The 17,598-nt window shown below is 41.9% G+C and overlaps 1 protein-coding gene across 3 annotated transcripts in view; it reads right to left on the bottom strand.

Annotated features, from left to right (window-relative positions):
- Window positions 1-17,598, bottom strand: part of ABLIM1 (actin binding LIM protein 1) — a 221,275-nt gene that overhangs the window by 106,902 nt on the left and 96,775 nt on the right. For all 3 annotated transcript variants that reach the window (XM_012663914.1, XM_012663916.1, XM_012663915.1), the window contains exons 3-4: window positions 15,379-15,562; window positions 11,747-11,856 (exon numbers count right to left, since the gene is read on the bottom strand). In XM_012663914.1, coding sequence (XP_012519368.1) covers window positions 11,747-11,856; window positions 15,379-15,562 — 294 coding nt within the window. The remainder of the gene's footprint in view (window positions 1-11,746; window positions 11,857-15,378; window positions 15,563-17,598) is intronic.

Genomic DNA, 17,598 nt, shown 5'->3' with positions numbered 1-17,598 from the left:
CTTGATGGCCACAGTGGAAACATCATAAGCCAGAGCAGCCTCTGATGTGCTATTTTAAGTGAAAGTTGTCTTTGGAAAACAATACTGCACAACAAACAAGTTTTCCTAGGCCATAATAGCAACAGGTTGCCAGCCTTCGTCAGGAAAATGGAAGGCAGGCTGGGCAGCAGCCGTATTCTAAGTCCTCTATAACCTAATACTTGGCAACAAATCCTATCTTTCCTCTAAGTACATATCATATATAATTGTAGAGTTTTAATTACTTCACAGTTTTCATAAATAGAGACCATTTACTCATTTTGAACTTCCACTTCTTTAATTTCTTCTGTTCTTCATAATATCCTTCTTTCTACTTTATTTAGATTTATTGTGATTATTTTTCTAATTTTTTTACTTGTGCAGATTTATGGGGTACATGAGAAATTTGTTACATGTATATACCGCACAGTGATCAAGACAGGGTATTTGGGGTGTCCATCACCTGATTACAGTACATTTTTTGAAGTACAGTCATCCTACCCTGCTAGCAAATGTTGAATTTATTCCTTTTATCTTACTGTATGTTTGTACCCTTTAACCCACCTCTCTTCACTCTCCCCCGCTCCCGTCTCTGTTATCTATTTTCCACTCTCTCCCTCCAAGTGTTGAACTTCTAGTTCTAATCCCTGAACCGGTGCCTGTAGAATTCTGTTAGGAACATTTGGGTTCTCAAGGTCAAGAAGCCCTCACTTTTAGCTAATACTGGGTGTGTATTCTTTCCCCTGTATTCATGACCAGGATGGGAACAGGAAATTAAAAGGAGTCAGATTGTTTGTCTTTCCTTTCAATTAATTAAGAATTTATTAAGCAGGAATCCCATGGCTAGTGCTGCTACCCATGAGAGTGTGCAGCAAAGATAGCCTAGGGTGGACTTAATACCAGCCCGGATCTGTACCCCATACACATCAGAATTGAGAGTCTGAGAGTTTCTGGTAATTATGGGTGGAGGAGAGCCCTGAACGGCCCCTACCCTGCCACTGCACTCAGGACTCTGACCGATTCTGGAGGGCCCAGGAAGGCTGAATTTCTTGAGGCCTGCTTGGAACAGAGCGAATGATGTGGGTGCCTTCTACACAGTAAGTGTGCCAGATATTTGTGAGGACATGTTTATCAAGCAGAACATGTACTTTGAAAAGACACTGAAAACTAGCTGAGAAATTCAGTTTCTACTTAAAGAGAGTGTCCACTCTGCCTTGCATGAGAATCTCTTGAACAGCTGCTCTTCCATTTCTCTGAACAATACATAAAAAAAGTACTGTGCCTATGTTTCCTAGGAATATAATGGAGATTCTCTGATGGGAAATAAAAATATTAGCATAAGGCATTAATACTGTTTTGTCACCTCTCCAATTTTTAGATTTAAGGTCTTGTCAGGGAGTCGTGTGTGTGTGCATTTGTGTGTATGTATGTATGTTTACATGCATGTTTTCAGAACTGCAACTAAAAGGAAGAGCTACATGTGTGGGATAAACCATCATCCTAATAAGTATATTCACAACTTCAAGATTACCAGCTAGCAATTTCCAAAGCCCAGCAGGTGGAGGCCCGGCTGGAGGATCACTGTGGCTGCTCAGCGCCATTCCTGATGACGTGACCATCCTAGGGACTGACCTAAAATCAAAAGGATTCTCTTTTGCCTGAAAATGACATCTGTACAGCAAGAGAAAGATGGGAAGCTATGAAAACAAAGCCAAGCACCACCCAATCACAGGATGCTCTCAGAAAAGGTGACAGTCCCATAGCAACCTCAAAGGCACTGATTTCCAACCTGCAGGGTGAAAAGTTCTGGCCATGGCTTCATGCTCATCATCGGGTCTCCCTCAGAACAGGGCACGTGACCATTCAGCTAGCACGTGGCTGTACGTGGCTTCTCTGTGGACTTAGACCAACTCTCCTTTCTGCTTACAATATTTAATCCAGATGTGCTTTGCAAACATTATTTGATTTGCCAGCCACTACTCAACAGGGCAGTTGTATATCTTTCTGCAGGGAGACAGAGCTAATGTGGCTGAAGCTCAAAGTCCGTGTCCTCAGCCACTCTTGATACCCCTTTTAATGGAGAGTTTACAAAATTTTGGGACGAATTTCTACCAGCAGGCTGAGCAGGCCTCATAGTCCTCTGCTCAAGTTATGGCCAGCAATAGAGGAAGAGAAGGGGTAGAAAAAGAGCAGGACCAAAGAGTGGGAGAGGGAACAAACGAGAGGAAGAGAGGTCCCCCAGATAAACTCTGCAACCTGCAGCCACCTGAGGCCTTTCAGCGGTGCCTGCGCCATAGCCTGCCACGCCATGTATGCTAGTGGGCACCCGCCCAGTAATTTCTGGGAGAGGTTCAGAAAACTGGCAGTCACTGCTTTTGAGATTTGGGATAGTCCTTAGCAAATCTCTTTTAAAATTGTACCAAGACCCAAAAGAACTGAAAACAAGTACTCAGACAAATGTTTATAAACATTTGCTCACTGTGGCATTATTCACAATAGCCAAAGATAGAAATGACTAAATGCCCATTGGCAGAGGCATGGAGAAACAAAATGTCATATCACCATATAATGGAATATTATTCATTCACAAAAAGAAATGAAGTACACTAAGTCCTCATTTAACATCATCGATAGGTTCTTGGAAACTTAAGTGAAATGACATATAACAAGCCAACTTTTTTTCACATCAATGTTCTAAGGAGACAACATTGAAGGAAACATTATTCAAGGACTTGCTGTATGTCGTTTCACTTAAAGTTGCAGTTTCCAAGAACCTATCGATGATGTTAAGTGAGGGCTTCCAGTACAGTCACACATAATGATGTTTCTGTTGATGGGGGGCCGCACATATGACAGTGATCTCATAGGATTATAACAGAGCTGAAAAATTCCTGTCACCTAGTGGCATTGCTGTTGTAACGTAATGCAACTCATTATTTACATATGTTTAGATATGCAAATACCATTGTGCTATATAAGCCTACAGTATTCAGTACAGTAACATGCTATACAGGTTTGTAGCCCAGGAGCAGTAGGCCATACCATATAGCCTAGGTGTGTAGTAGGCTACACCATCCAGGTTTGTGAATTTACTCTGATGTTCGGGCAATGATGAAATTGCCCATCCTCTGAACATATATCCCTGTAGTTAAGCAGTGCATGACTATACTAATAAATGCTACGACCTGGATGAAACTTGAAAATATTAAAATAAATGAATGAAGCCAGACACGAAAGGCTATATATGATTCCATTTATATAAAACATCCAGAACAGGTAAATCTGCACAGACAGAAAGCAGATTGGTAGTTGCCAGGGGTCAGAAGGGGGGATTGGAGAATAACTGCTTAATGGGTGCAGGGTTTTCTTCTTGGGGTGATGAAAATGTTTTGGAACTAGATAGAGGTGGTGATTGTACAATACCGTGAATGTACTAAAGGCACTGAGATATTTACTTAAAAATGGTTAATTTAAGGCCACGCAAGGTGGCTCACGCCTGTAATCCTAGAACTCTGGGAGGCCAAAGTGCGGAGGGGATCACTTGAGGTCAGGAGTTCGAGACCAACCTGAGCAAGAGTGAGAACCCGTCTCTACTAAAAATAGAAAAAAATTTAGGCAGGTGCACTGGCACACACCTGTAGTCCCAGCTACTCGGGAGGCTGAGGCAGGAGGATCACTTGGGCCCAGGAGTTTGAGGTTGCAGTGAGCTATGACGACCCTACTGCACTCTAGCTGGGGTGACAAGAGTGAGACTCTGTCTCAAAAAAAAAAAAGGTTAATTTTATGCTATGTAAATTTAATGTCAATTAAGAAAAAATTGGCTGGTCCGATGGTAGTGGGTTATCAGAACTTATTACCATTAGTGTCACTAAAGTTGGTATTCAACCCCTCACTGCTAAATTTGACTGGCTTAAAAAAAAAAAAGAAAAAATTGTACCCAGAAAGTTTGTTCTTGAGCTGACTTCCCTAATTCAGTTGTAAACTTTAACCTAGTGAAGACATTCATGATAAATCTTTAACCAGCTATGTTCACCTAGCACATGGGGCTCTTGCCAAAGAGGAAATCATATTTGAGTTCTACGTCAGCTTCTCAGATTCAGTCCTCATTAGCAAACATCAGCGCATTTACCCTGCCCCAAAGACAGGAAAAAGCAAAGGAGGGGTAGAACGTCAGTTTTAGTACCTTCACCATGTGACCAGTCACTTACTACACACACAGCTGAAGGTTATAGCAAGGGCAGGCTGCAGTGAGACTTCAGCCTGGAATAGGCCTTTTATTATTTTATTTTTAATATACTTTGGTTTTAAACAGGTAAAAATACATGGTGAAAAAAATTTTTTTTTCATACAGTAAAAGTCATTTTCTTTCTTTCCCTGTCTTTTAGCCACTCGGCCCCCTCCTCTCCCTACCCGGAGGCAACTATTAATAGCAATTTCTCAAACACCCTCCCAGGGACAATCTCCACGAATGTACAACTACAGGTATACATAGCAGTCCTTTTGAATGGCTAACTTTTTACTTTTGCTTAAAAATTAAAATTAAACTGTGAGATGACTGCTGTTCCAACCATTATAATAAAACTCCAGCCAATTTGATATGTCGTTAGAAGGTGTGGGCCCTATTAAATAAGACACATGTCTACTGAGACAAAAACAGTAAATAACGAAATGCCATTCACTTTCCACCCACTGAAAGCATTTTTTAATTAATCCCTTAGTTGTACCCATTCCTTATAAAGCAAGAACTTTTCTTCCTTTCTTGCATCTGAGATAACCCAGACTCAGGTTAAATAAAAGGATGTATTGTTCTGGGATCTTTAAGTCTGACTCATACCTGTTATAGATTTCAGCCCGAAAAACCTGAATATTAATGTTTCTTCTTTGCAACATACCTTGTCTCTCTGCAATGAACCTTTGGCTACTGTGTAAATTCCAAACTTTCTTAACCCCCTACCCATACACACAGGGAAACACTGAAATTGCCACACCAGGTTAGACCCCTGTCCCTCTAGGCCAGGGGCTGGCATGCTAAATGCCCGGAGAGGTGTGGCTGCCTTCCAAATAACTCTGACCACCCCTCTACCTTTTCTTAAAAAGTTGTGATTATGTTGTCTACAAATTTACCTAAAGCATTAAGTAACAACTCCCCCATTATAAGGGAAAACACTTGGGAGATGAGAAGATAAAAATGGGTTTACACATGCCAATACACTTTATTTTGCATGCACCCGAACTGCATCTTCATTCAAGTAGCAGCCATACCTCACCCCTGGACCTGGGAGCTGAGAGTTACTCCCTCAAAGGCTCGCCTGGGACAGCAGCAATCCACTCACTGAGCAAACTTGTGTGTGTTTACTATATGCACAGTGCTATTCGTAAGGACCATAAAAACAGTTCTTGCCATTCAGAAGCTCACAGTCTGGTTGGAAAGAGAAATACACCAAGAGCTAACAGGGCTATACGGTCAAAACAAGGCTACGTGGTCATAACTGCCATACGGACATGCACTGCAACTCTTCCAGGACACATGTGAGTTGGTCCAGTTGCGAAAGAAAATTCAAGGCTTTCAGCCTTTTGTCAGACACTCGGAAGGATAAATCATTTTTTGAAAAGAGGGCATATGAACAAAATGCTATGTGAAGAATCTATATAAAATTGCAAATATGTCTACAGCACTTATCCAGAAGAGTGTTTATCAAAATGTTAATAGAGGTTTTCTCTTGGTGATGGGATTTCAGGGGATCTTTATCTCCTTGGTGCCTTTCTGCAATATTTATATTGTTTTCCGATGAACACTTAAAACCTTTTAAAAAAGAGAAGATTGTGATTAGCTCTGTTAGAGACAAAGAAAGAATGTTTATCTAGGACTTTGTGTGCTAGGCCTTGTATAAGAAAGACAGACAACAGGTTCCTTATATGCAACAAGTTCATTTTCTTGGGAGTGGAGGTGGGCATGCATATCAACAATTACAATGCAATCAGTTATGTTCTAATGGTAGTCTCTTAGCTGTGACAAATGTATCATAGTAACGTCATATACTAACTGTGAAATAGTTTAGCCGGTGCCTGGAACATAGTAGGTGCTCAATGAGATGTTAAAGGAGCGAATGGGATCCTATATCTTTATTTAACACGGTGCTTTCATTTACCTTCCTCTTTTCTGTCAGCCATTAATTACTTGTAACCACAATCAATGGTCTCCCCAACCCTGTTCCCGATCCAAAAATCAATGACTTTGCAAACCACTATCACCATCACCACTTTAATCCTTTTAGAATATTGTTTTCATGTGGTCATCCTCTAGGTTAAAAGTGATCCTCAGGGGCTCCACACTGCAAACTCCTCCAGGCCTCCCTGGACCTGGCCCCGTTGCTCTATCTTTCCAATTTCACTTTTTAGGACGCAGAACAACAAAGCCTTTGATCTGGTTGGGTGGGTCCCCCCTCTCTCCCTGCATGGCTTTTACAAGCAGTCTCTCCCCATTTGGACTGGCCTCCAATGCAGTATCTCATTTAATTCTCATAACAACCCTTTGAAGTAGCTATTGTCCAATTTATAGATGAGAACACTGAGGTTCTGAGACATCAAATAACTTGCCCAAGGCTACATGGCTAGGAAGAGGTAGGGCCCGGATTCAGACCCAGGCATTCTGAAACCTACAGCCCACATTCTCAACCATTATGCTGTGCTCTTTTCTCACTTTCCTTTCTGATTCTCAATATCTCTAGGCTCAGGTTGCAGGCTCACAACTTCCTTAAACAGTAATGGCTAACATATATGTGCTTACTATGTACCATGAGCCATTTAAACACTTTACTTATTTTAATCCTCGTAACAACCCAATGAGAAAGGAACTATTATTGTTTCTCATTTTATAGGCAAAGAAATGGAGGCATAGAGAGATTGAGTTCTTAAGGTCGAACAGCCTAAGAGTGGTAGAGCCAGGATTAGAACCAGCCAACAGCCCGTCCAGAACCCACACTCCTGAGCAGTTCCCTGTCAAGCTTCCTCTGCCATTTATCCCATAGGAAGAATGTCTCTAGTGAAGGAGGGGCAGATCTCTCATGAAATATACTGCTATGAGTCAAACTCCAACAATCCATGGGCTGTATGTGTGGATGTGTCCCTGCCTTCATCAGTATTTATACTGGTGGAAAATATCAAATGAGCAGATAAAGGCAGCTGTAAAAAGCAGAGTCACAAAAAATGAGGACTGTCCTCTACACAAATTCAGAAATCAATGCCTGAACAGTAAGTTATTGTTTTATAAGTACACAGCAACTTTAATACATTTGCTTATTTAGCCTACAACTGAGGTATCCGTTAGCATCCCATTTTGCAGATGAGGAAATGGAGGCGGGAGAGGTAGAGAGACGGCTAATGAGTGGAAGAGCCAGGAGCTGAGCCCAGGCAGTCCGAAGCCAGGTAAGACCTGGTAAGGTCTTCACCGCTCTACCTATTGTTAAGTGCCTCCGCAGACAATGCTCACTCAACCTGCCCACATTTTTTTGAGAGAGAACAAAGATAAAAGAAAATTATCTTGCAACTATGAAAAGCTATTGCACCAAACAGAAAAATAAAATAATTGGAAACGTTTTCCTCCCCTTTGAAAACATGCACGTAGCTCTGTCTGAAATGATTTAAATTCAGTCCACCTAGAAGCGTTTGCCCTGATACCTGTAGGATAGTTCCAGGTGCAGTTGGAATAATGTTGATGCTGCACACAGAGGAGGGAAAAGAGAGAAAGACAGGCTTGGAGGTGTTTGTGTGGGTGTTCATCCTCTCAGTCCCCCCAAACCCACACACAACCAGACACCAGTCAGACACCCCATGACGTGGAAAGGGTGATTGTAGACAGGAGCCTGTGCCTTCTCAGCTGCCTGAAACAGACAGGAGCCGTGTGGGAAATGACACCCCAAAACGATCACTACGTTCTCAGGTGCCACACACAGACTTCCGCCGCACACCGCTCTTCGACCCGTGGAAATCCAGTCCCTTGGTTACTGGTAAATACAAGGAGAATGGAGTGGGACGAAGCTTTAGAGGTTTACACTTAACCTTCTGGTAGAGCGTAATGTCTTCTGGACAGATAGTTTTTTAAAAAAAGCATGAATCAGCTAGTAAAACAGTTTAATGTTCATCAGAACCCTGTCAAGTAGCTTTTACTGCTATCTCCACTTTATATAATGTTTATTACTCATTGGATTAACACTGCATCAGATTGGATACAGCAAGAATTTTAGCTAATTTGGGGCAATAATCTTTTATTGAAGTGGTCTGTGTCTATGAACAACTTCCTGATGGTTTCCATTCACTGAACCTGGATACAACAGAGAGGCAAATGTGGTATGTAAAAGATGCACAGCCCTTGGAGTCGGGACACTCATTCGGAGAATCTGCAGACAAGCAGGCCACTGCTCTAAGGATCAGCACTCTCATCTTTGAAAATCAGAGAGCAATGCCCACATCATAAAGTCATCACAAAATAACTTTTAGGGATGGGAGCGTGGCATCGGGAGCCAGACGGCCTGGGTCTGGACCCCAGCTCTGCTACTTACTGTCTGTGTGACCTTGGGTAAATTATTTAACCTCTATGGCCCTTTGTTTCTTCTTCTGTGAAAAAGGGGATAACATTAGTACCAACCTACAAGGTTGTTATGAGGATTAAATGAGTTAATGTAAACCAGGTACATGGTGCCTGATACACAGTAAGTACTATGTGAGTACTTGATAAGGAAAATAAAATAGATTTAAAGGTTTGACGAATTATTTTAAGGTGGAAGGAAGCAGCGAGCAGAGAACTCCAATGGGGGTTCTTCCTAAATTAGAGCAATACAGACGTGACAGTCCGTGAGCAGCTGCGATAGAAAAGCTGCATCTTTGTTCAGTAAGCTAAACAGACAATTTTGTGTAAATGTTCACTCCATCATCGGCTTGTGCCGCTCTCCCTCTCCCGCTGTCCTCCCTGCTCCATGGCTATGGGAAACCAGACGCAGAATGTGGAATAAAACTGTGGCTTGGGAGAGCAAACTCATTTTTGAACAGGATACTTCGAAGGAAAAAGAGGACCTTGGCTCTCTGATACATTTCCCGACTCTGTGCACATTATCAAGGAAGAGATTCACACTAAAAAAAGGTCACTTTCTGCTATTTAGAAAGCTTTGCCAAGTTCAAAAAGTAATTTTTTAAAAATAGGAATCAAAGTCACACCAGGCTAGTTTTAAAGGATAGGGCAATTTTTGGAGAGTTACAAATATCAAACAAGTGTTTTCTAATTATGCTCCAATGAATTTCTGAAACTGGCTGAAAATTTCCATTGCTCTATTGTTTGTGGGACTGCCTAGTTTGGGTATTTAGCATGTGTGTATCCTTATATAAGAATTCTTTTTTTTATTGACGCCCACATGCCCCATAAATGCCATTTGATTATTTATCTACATAGACAAGTACTTGTTAAAAATAAAGATGTTCTGACCAAAGCAGTTGCATAGAAAGGGGATTTCATCCATGGGAAGCAAAGGAGAAACTATGATTTGGCCCAACAAATTGCACATAAGCAATAATTGTTAAATCTAGTATTAAAAATGTAATAGATTTGAGTTTGATATTTTTATAAGTACAATTTTCATTTCTTTTTATGTACATAACATGTATGCCATATAAAAATTTTAAAAAATTCATAAAAATTAGAATAATCATTTTGGTAATGCTATAACTAGGAAACAAGATTCCAAATTGCACAGCCAGAGAGGACTAGAAGCCTTTAAAGAGATCTCGCTTCTGTTTCTTAAACAGAACAATGAGGGATATTAGATGAAACAAGAAAGCAAGCAAAAAAACCAAGAGTCAAAAGACCTGCATCTGACTGTACCTTATCACTGGATATCTCGTGTGACCTTATGTATGCTCATGGGCCTCAACTTCCCCAACTATCAAAAGAGATACGGTATGAGTGTTTCCTCAACAGATTTTCTTATAGAATTTGTGTTTGTTTCAGTTGCATTGATTGCTGTTCAAATGATGTGAGTCATTTCTGTGTATTGAATGCTGTTAGCATGTGAACTTAATTCTACTCTTGCTAATCATAATGGTGCTTACCTAGAAGCCAGATAAAATGGTGTGGAGGTCAACTTCATTCATGACAATTGCCAGTCAATCATATTATAAGAAGAGGGGAATTTTGGTAATTTCTTTTTTATTTGGAATATGTTCTCTTCTATTAAATTTAGAGACATGGTTAAACAACGACAACAAAAGAGATGGTTGGACTAAAGAACTTCACGAAATTTCAGGACACAGCCATTCCAGGCCTTGTGGACGTGATCCTCTGCTACAGTCATCGTATCTCCTGGGACTCATAAAAGCCTCTTTTTCAACTAGACTGAAAAATTCCTCCAAAGTTTTTGGTAATATACTTCCAAAGAAGCAAGCCCTCCCAAACAATGGGGTGACTATTCCTACCGCAGGCCACCTTTCCAGCGACCTGGGGCAGGGAAGTGAGAGCAGTGAAGGACTTGGAACCCTACTGGAGTTCTAGGATTGGGCCTTTGTAGTTGTCTCATCCAGGAGGCTGTTACTTATCAGAAGGTCATGCGTGCTGACCATAAACCCACATGCCAAGGATCGGGTCGCATGTGCTGAGTAAGATGTGCCAATATGTGTACTGTCTTCTTTCCTCCCAATGTTTACAATACAATTTCTATGTAAATGCTTTAGTCAGAATATTCTTTTTTTTTTTTCTTAACAAGTATAAGGCTCCTACTTCAATAGGAAGAGTTGGAATCACTAGTATAAATTGCACCAAATTCCTCTGGCGCATTGGTGACTTATCTCATTCTTACATGTTAAGACTCACTTAAGGGTTTAAAGGGGTTTATTCAAGGTCTCTCAAGGATTGGCAAAATCCACGGAAACCAAGGCAAAGCTCTAGGCCACTTCCTAATGCCCCAGGAAAGAGATGGAAATTGAGCTTCCTTGGTTGGCACCCAGAGTTTAAAATAAATCAACTTAAAATTTGTTAACTGACCTACTCAACGCCATTTACTAGAAGAAATGGTGCAATTGGCCTCTATTTTTATTTTGGAGGAAGTTGGTTCTCTTTGCATTCTGACAGGTCAAACAAGACCTTGTCATAAATAATTGCAAATCCCCTGATCTATATACAGCTTCTTCCCGTATTTTCTTCGAATCTCTCCTTAGGTGTCATCTTTTGAGAGAGGTTGTCTCTGATTGCCCCATATAAATATAACTCTTTTACTTTGCTTTAATTTTCTTCCTGCTTTAACTTTTTTCACATATATTTTTGTGTATGCAAAGGGATTGGTGGGTCATATGGTAGTTCTAATTTTAATTTCTTTAGGAACCTCCATATTGTTTTCCATAATGGCCACACTAATCTACATTCCCACCAACAGTATACAAGGGTTCCCTTTCCCTCACACCCACTATGACACCTGTTATTTTGTCTTTTTGAGAATAGCTATCCTAACGGGTGTGAAGTGGTATCACATAGGTGGCTTTGATTTGCATTTCCCTGATAATTAGCAACACTGAGCACCTTTTCATATACCTCTTGACCCTTTTTGGTCATCTTTGGAGAACTGTCTATTCAAGTAGATAGGACCACTCCTGTTTCTAGCTAACAGGGTTTCTCAAAAGGGAAGGCACCTGCCTGAGCTACCTTTGAACTACAGAGGTGTTTGTGTCAGTGGGTCACCAGGGCACTTACTGCTGGAGCAGGTGGCTTCTTTAGGACTGGAGGACATGGGCTGTGCACACAGTTGACAAAGGCAGTCTCTCCCATTGAATGTGACTCGGTCTCCGGGTGGAAACGGGCGCCTGGAGACAGAAAGACATGGCCCTCAAGGTTATTCCAGTAATTTCATTCCTTCTCCTTACTCCTTCTGCTTGCTGCCCTCGGGTGCAAATTTATTTCTTGGAGGAGCACCAGACAAAGTGTCTGAAATGCAGTCATCACCAAGGCAGCCAACTGGAGAGAGTCCAAACAAATAAATGTACCTCATTTTGAGAAGAAAAGAGAATGCACTGGTTCTAACAGCAACAAGATAGTAAAAAGGAATGATTTACTTTCACTCATTAGTGGAGGGATGTTCCAACAAGTCATCTAGCTGGGCAAACAGAACAGTAAATTTCCAAATGGAAAATCCTTTGTGAAGAAACATTTTAAATGCCACAAATTCCAACTGAAGCTTAAAGCTCCTCCCCAAGAGAACTGGTTATAAGTCAAGCAGTAAGTCTTTCCATTCTCTGGGGCCATGCCTCGAGCCCTGTGTTAATTATGCTGAATTAGACTTTGTCCTGGACATCTGAATGGGGGAACTGAGTGTTCCACAGTGCTGGAGACCCAGTCTCTTATAAACTGGGAGAAACAGGACAGGCTGGAATTATCTGTTTAAGAACCAGTATTAGCTTCTTCTTGAGAAAGACAATTTCCCTTCACATTAGACATTCAGCAATAACAGCACATTTTGCAAAAAATATCACCTTTTGCATGTATGTATCAGTTTCTTCTCCTCCCAGTTCACCAAAAAGACAGATTTTTTAAAAAGGTCATTAATTAACAGACATATGACAAATGGTTTCCATGCCTGCTTACTTGCAATTGGCCGATTTGCCAATAATCTTCATCGACATGAGTTTTCCAATGTGTAATGCTGTCAATAGGAAATGTAAAACTCACAAGCGAGTATCACCGCCAATCTGAGTCAGAAGCAATTACTCAAAATGAAGTTCAAGGATCCTGACATTTGTTTTTACTTTACCAGCTGCTGTCTCTCCTTTAAGTCAACCCCAGGTTGCCTATCAGTTGGTAATAACTGTAATAAACACACACAGGTAAATCTGGACTTAAAACAACTCTACAAATGTGCTTGGTGCCAATCATCAAGGAGAGTTTTAAATTCTTACACCTCTAAATTTTTTAAGTCCTGAGGAAAGGTGGTCGGAGGACACTCTTTATTTGTGGTGCTGTGTTACTTTCCACTGTACAGAAAAGGGCCAGAGAGGTTAAGTGACTTGCCTGGGTTGACCAGCTAGGAAGACCAGGCCACAGGCAGGTACAGATGGCATCCACCAACTCAGAACTTGCTCTCTTTAACAATCAAAATCACACTCTGGTGGATGCCAGTGGGCCTATGGCTTCACAGTCATTTATTAAACCTGAACAGACCTTACATCTGTTCTGTAAGGAGGGTGTCAGGGAGTTAAGGGTCCATCAACACAGCAAGCACAGGTTCTTTTGTCTCTGACTGGGACAAGCCAGAGTCCAGTTCTCAACATGGGACAAGGTCTTCTGAATTTTGTTATTTTGTAAATGTCCCCTTTCAGGACCTTCCTCCTTCCCAATGTCCTCTGCCCATACTGGTTCACTTCCTTCTCTTACTTGCATGAAATGTTTGTAATAGAGAACTGGATTCGGAGTTAGAAAACTTGGATTCTTGTCCTTCCAACATTAGCCTGGGAATAATGCCCCTGAAAGTCTGAGACTCAGACTCACTCATAAATAAGGACAGTAACTCTTGGTTCATTTCATAGAATTGCTAAGAGGGTTAAATTAAATCCTATATGAACACAACTCGTAAACAGTAAAGGAGGCCCCCGATTCAGGCAGAATTACTGTCATTCAGGAGCATCTGCTGTGACAGTGAGTGTCTCTTTGCTGCCTCAAATGTCCAGGGACAGGGCCATCATCAATAAACGTTTGTCTATCATTACATCAACCTTAAAATAGTGACCTCTCAGGGTCAGGAACAGAAGGCCTCTTAGAGTTTACCTGGACCAGGGCCTTCCACCCTGGATGAGTAACATCATACTTAAGAAACCTCCAGAAACTACCAAATCAGCATGAAGGTTTTAGGGGGGAAATAGGCTAGAAATGGATATTTTTTAAAGAGACCCTATCCCTACCCCCTCACCCCACCCAGGAGATTCCAGTGATCAGGAGATTCCCCTAGATGCCAATGGTTTGGAGAAGCACTTGCATCTAGTTCAGAGTCTCTCATTGTAAAGCTGAGGCAATTGTCTTGAAAAAGTTCATTTACACAGGTCTCAACTCAACCCAAGAAGCAAGACTAGGACTTGGGTCTCCTCGGTGGGTGCCAACCCAGGCTGTTAAGCTGGCTGCGTGCTACAGCCTGAAAAGGGAGACGTTTGGCTGGAATTTTGCTTTTGATTAAATACAGAAAAATGTTCTGCTCATTAATCCAGGATATTTTAGTTATAATTAAAAAAATATTTAATTGAGACATGAGCTAATGTAGACCTATAAAAATTAAATAATTTTATTATCAGTCTTTCATCCATCTAATTACGATTTATCAGTATTATCTTGTTAATTAATTACACAAAATGAAATCTACCCTTCTAGAGTTTATATCTCTCTGGCTTAGAAACATGAAATGCTGAAAGACAAACAACCCGCCTCCTCTGAACTGTAGTTCTTAGAAAGGCAGAATGAAATGGAGCCCCACTTGAAAAGGCACAGGGTAGAATTCGAATGAGTTTGATTCATTTAGGATCACTAGAGTAGATGAGCCTTGTTGGTGAGTCTCCTACTTATAGGAATCAAACACATCTTAAGTTTTATAACGTGTGGCTCTCGAACACACCACCACCACCACGTTTTCCCACTCTCTCGTCACTTAGTTTCCTTCTCTGACTGATCAGTTTACTCGAGCTGGTTTGTGCAGTTAAGAGTTAACCTTGGTGGAAGATGGATACCTAGAGAACAGAGCTTGGCAAACTTTCCCCCCAAAAGATCAGCACGTAAATTTTATTTAGATTTTGCAGACCACACGGTCTCTGTCCCAACTACTCAACTCTGCCACTGTAGCTTGAAAGCAGCTACAGACGATACACAAACAAATGGACATGGCCACATTCCAATAAAACTTTATTTGCAAAAACAGGCCCATAGGCCATAGTTTGCCAACTCCTGCTACAGAGTAAAGAAACTATTTTAAACACACACATATATACACACGTGAACTTACACTTCCAAATAAGCTTTATCCTTCTAAGCAGCTGTGCCATTTCACCCCAATGTTTTCACTGCTCAAAATATTTTGAGACCCAGAGCTGCTTTCACATTTGGTTTCAAGCCACTTAAAATCAGTCATATTTCCTTGTAGAGGACATCAGGTAGAAGGTTTCCCAACTAAATTACTTTCTGGCTAAGACTGATAATACAGTAGGAAGAGAAATCTAAGGACACATCAGAAAAAGAATACTTTAAGACTAAGTACTACTCAAGACAAAAGGCATATATCTCCAGCTTTAACAGCTGAAACCAGCATTTCTCTGCTGCAGGGAGCCAGAGACTCTGGAAGGATAATCACTTACTTGCAGATGGTACAAGCAAAGCAGTTGGGATGGTAGGTCTTGCCCAGAGCAGTCACTACCTCGCCCTCCACGAACTCCCCGCAGCCATGGCAGCGTGTCCCGTACATCCGCTGGTAGTCCAGGGTGCAGAGATACTCTCCGTTCTTTATGAAGAAGCCCCCTTGTGCCAGGTCGCAGCCACACACTGGAGAAAGACAAGTTTGCATCTGGTCACCCTCTGCCAAGCTGCTGGGCAGCAGCTGCCTTCTACTGAATCATGGTTATATACTCTATGATCTCAATGGTTTGGGGCTGGGCAGGGGACCGGCACAAAGAGCTATTTATTGTTGAGCTCTGATTTCCCTCCTGCCTCCCTCCCCTTGGGAGCTATGCAATATCTCATACAAGTAAAATGCCTTGGCTGGGTCTCAACGGCTTTTGTGGGAAGTCTAAGATTCAGAGGTAATCAGTCTTTGATAGAAAGATACCCTTGGTTCAGGCTGTCTCAAGTATGAACAAAGGTGTCCCTGGCAGTGTGCTGTTTAGGAAAGGTGCCCACTGCTTGCCCACACAACTGCCTGGTTTGGGCCAAGATTGTTACTGCGTTGAGTAATAAATTCCCACTATACCAAAGGCAGTAGCTGAAATTTCCAGTGGCTATTTTTTCACACTCTGGAAATACTTTCCCATAGCTATGAAAAATTCAGATGTTTAATTTTCTCTTTGTGCAGGAAATGGGATAAGCCAATTATTTCCATATTATATATAGAAAGAAACGAACAGGCAAAAGAGGAAAGACCTGTCACTCATGACCGCAGTCCATGCAAAAGAGGATGCTTTGTTGTGTCTGGGTTTTGGCGTCTCTTTCACACCGTGCAGCTGTGGATGGTGGCGATGGAACAAGCAAGCAGGTCCCACTGCCAAGGGCTTGGGCCTGTCCTACGTGTCCAGACAAGACCACAGCAGGTCTCAACAACTTGTCCACAAATAAAGACTCAAGTAGTCCCTGACAGCAAAGATTTTTCTATTGTCAAATGCCTGGGAAGCAACAGCCAAAGCTGGAAATCTATAACCTCAACCTCTCCATCCCCAAGGTCAGGTGATTCCAACACAATTAAGGGCCTCAGGCAAAGAATCCAGGTTTCTTCCTGATTATTCCTGCAAGCGGCTAGAATAGGCACTTGGTGTGGGTGGGGAGAAGCAAGTTCAGTCACTAAATTGCTTTCCTAAGAACCTACTAGAACGCTTCCAGGGCTTATCTGATTAGTGCCCATGACTCATTAATGCATCGCGATGAACTAGTGCTGAGCACAGGAAGATTTTGACTGAAGTAACAGCTCCCCCACCTTCAGTCAGCACTGCTCACTCATTGCAAGTTACTGGAGATAGTCAAGGTGACACAGAACCCACAAGCAAGCTTCCCACTGTGGATTCATCAGTCTTTGTTTAGATCAACGCTCCATAGCTATGACTTTCTTCTTTGCAATTTACAATCCAGTAACCCAAGATTATAGCCTGAGTTCATCAAGCCTGAAAGTGACCACCCTATAAATACTCCTGCTATCATATTATCTGGAAAATAGCTCGTTCACCACCTGCTGCCTTCTCTGCCCTGCCAGCCTCTCCTCTGCCCTCACGGTCCTCCCACTGGCGTCTTCCTCCCCAAAGGGATCCTGCGGGTCAGGGGAACCCAGGTGTGGACCAGTCTCTTTCTGACTGCAAGTTCCTTCAGCCACAATAAACCATCCTGGAGGTGGGGGAGTCACAGAATACCTTAGAGTGCTTCCTTTGATAGTTTTCTATGTACGTGTCTTATTTTTCTTCAAAACGGCAAGGTACTTTAGGGCGAGAATCTTTACTTCTTTTGATTCTTCTTTAGGAACGTAATGGCATCTAATATGAAATAGGGAACGCAATTTTTTAATTAAATTGAATCCTACCACCAACTTGGCAGGTTCCCATCGATTTTACTTCTCGGTGACATCAGCTGTTCTGATGACTCAGTTATTCTCCCAAACTTAGGTATTTCTCAAAGCCATGAGAAGTGGCAAAACGATGCATTTGGACTACTAGTAATTCCCTTTATTCTCTCCTCCAATCACCTAGCCTGGGTTTAAAAAATTCACAGATCGGCTGGGCGAGGTGGCTCACGCCTGTAATCCTAGCTCTCTGAGAGGCCGAGGCAGGCGGATTGTTTGAGCTCAGGAGTTCGAAACCAGCCTGAGCAAGAGCGAGACCCCG

The sequence above is a fragment of the Propithecus coquereli genome, unplaced genomic scaffold (assembly GCF_000956105.1).
Source record: "Propithecus coquereli isolate 6110/MARCELLA unplaced genomic scaffold, Pcoq_1.0 Scaffold84, whole genome shotgun sequence".
Classification (NCBI taxonomy): domain Eukaryota; kingdom Metazoa; phylum Chordata; class Mammalia; order Primates; family Indriidae; genus Propithecus; species Propithecus coquereli.
The sequence above is the reverse complement of the archived record's forward strand: the minus strand, read 5'-3'. Positions and strand labels throughout refer to the sequence as shown.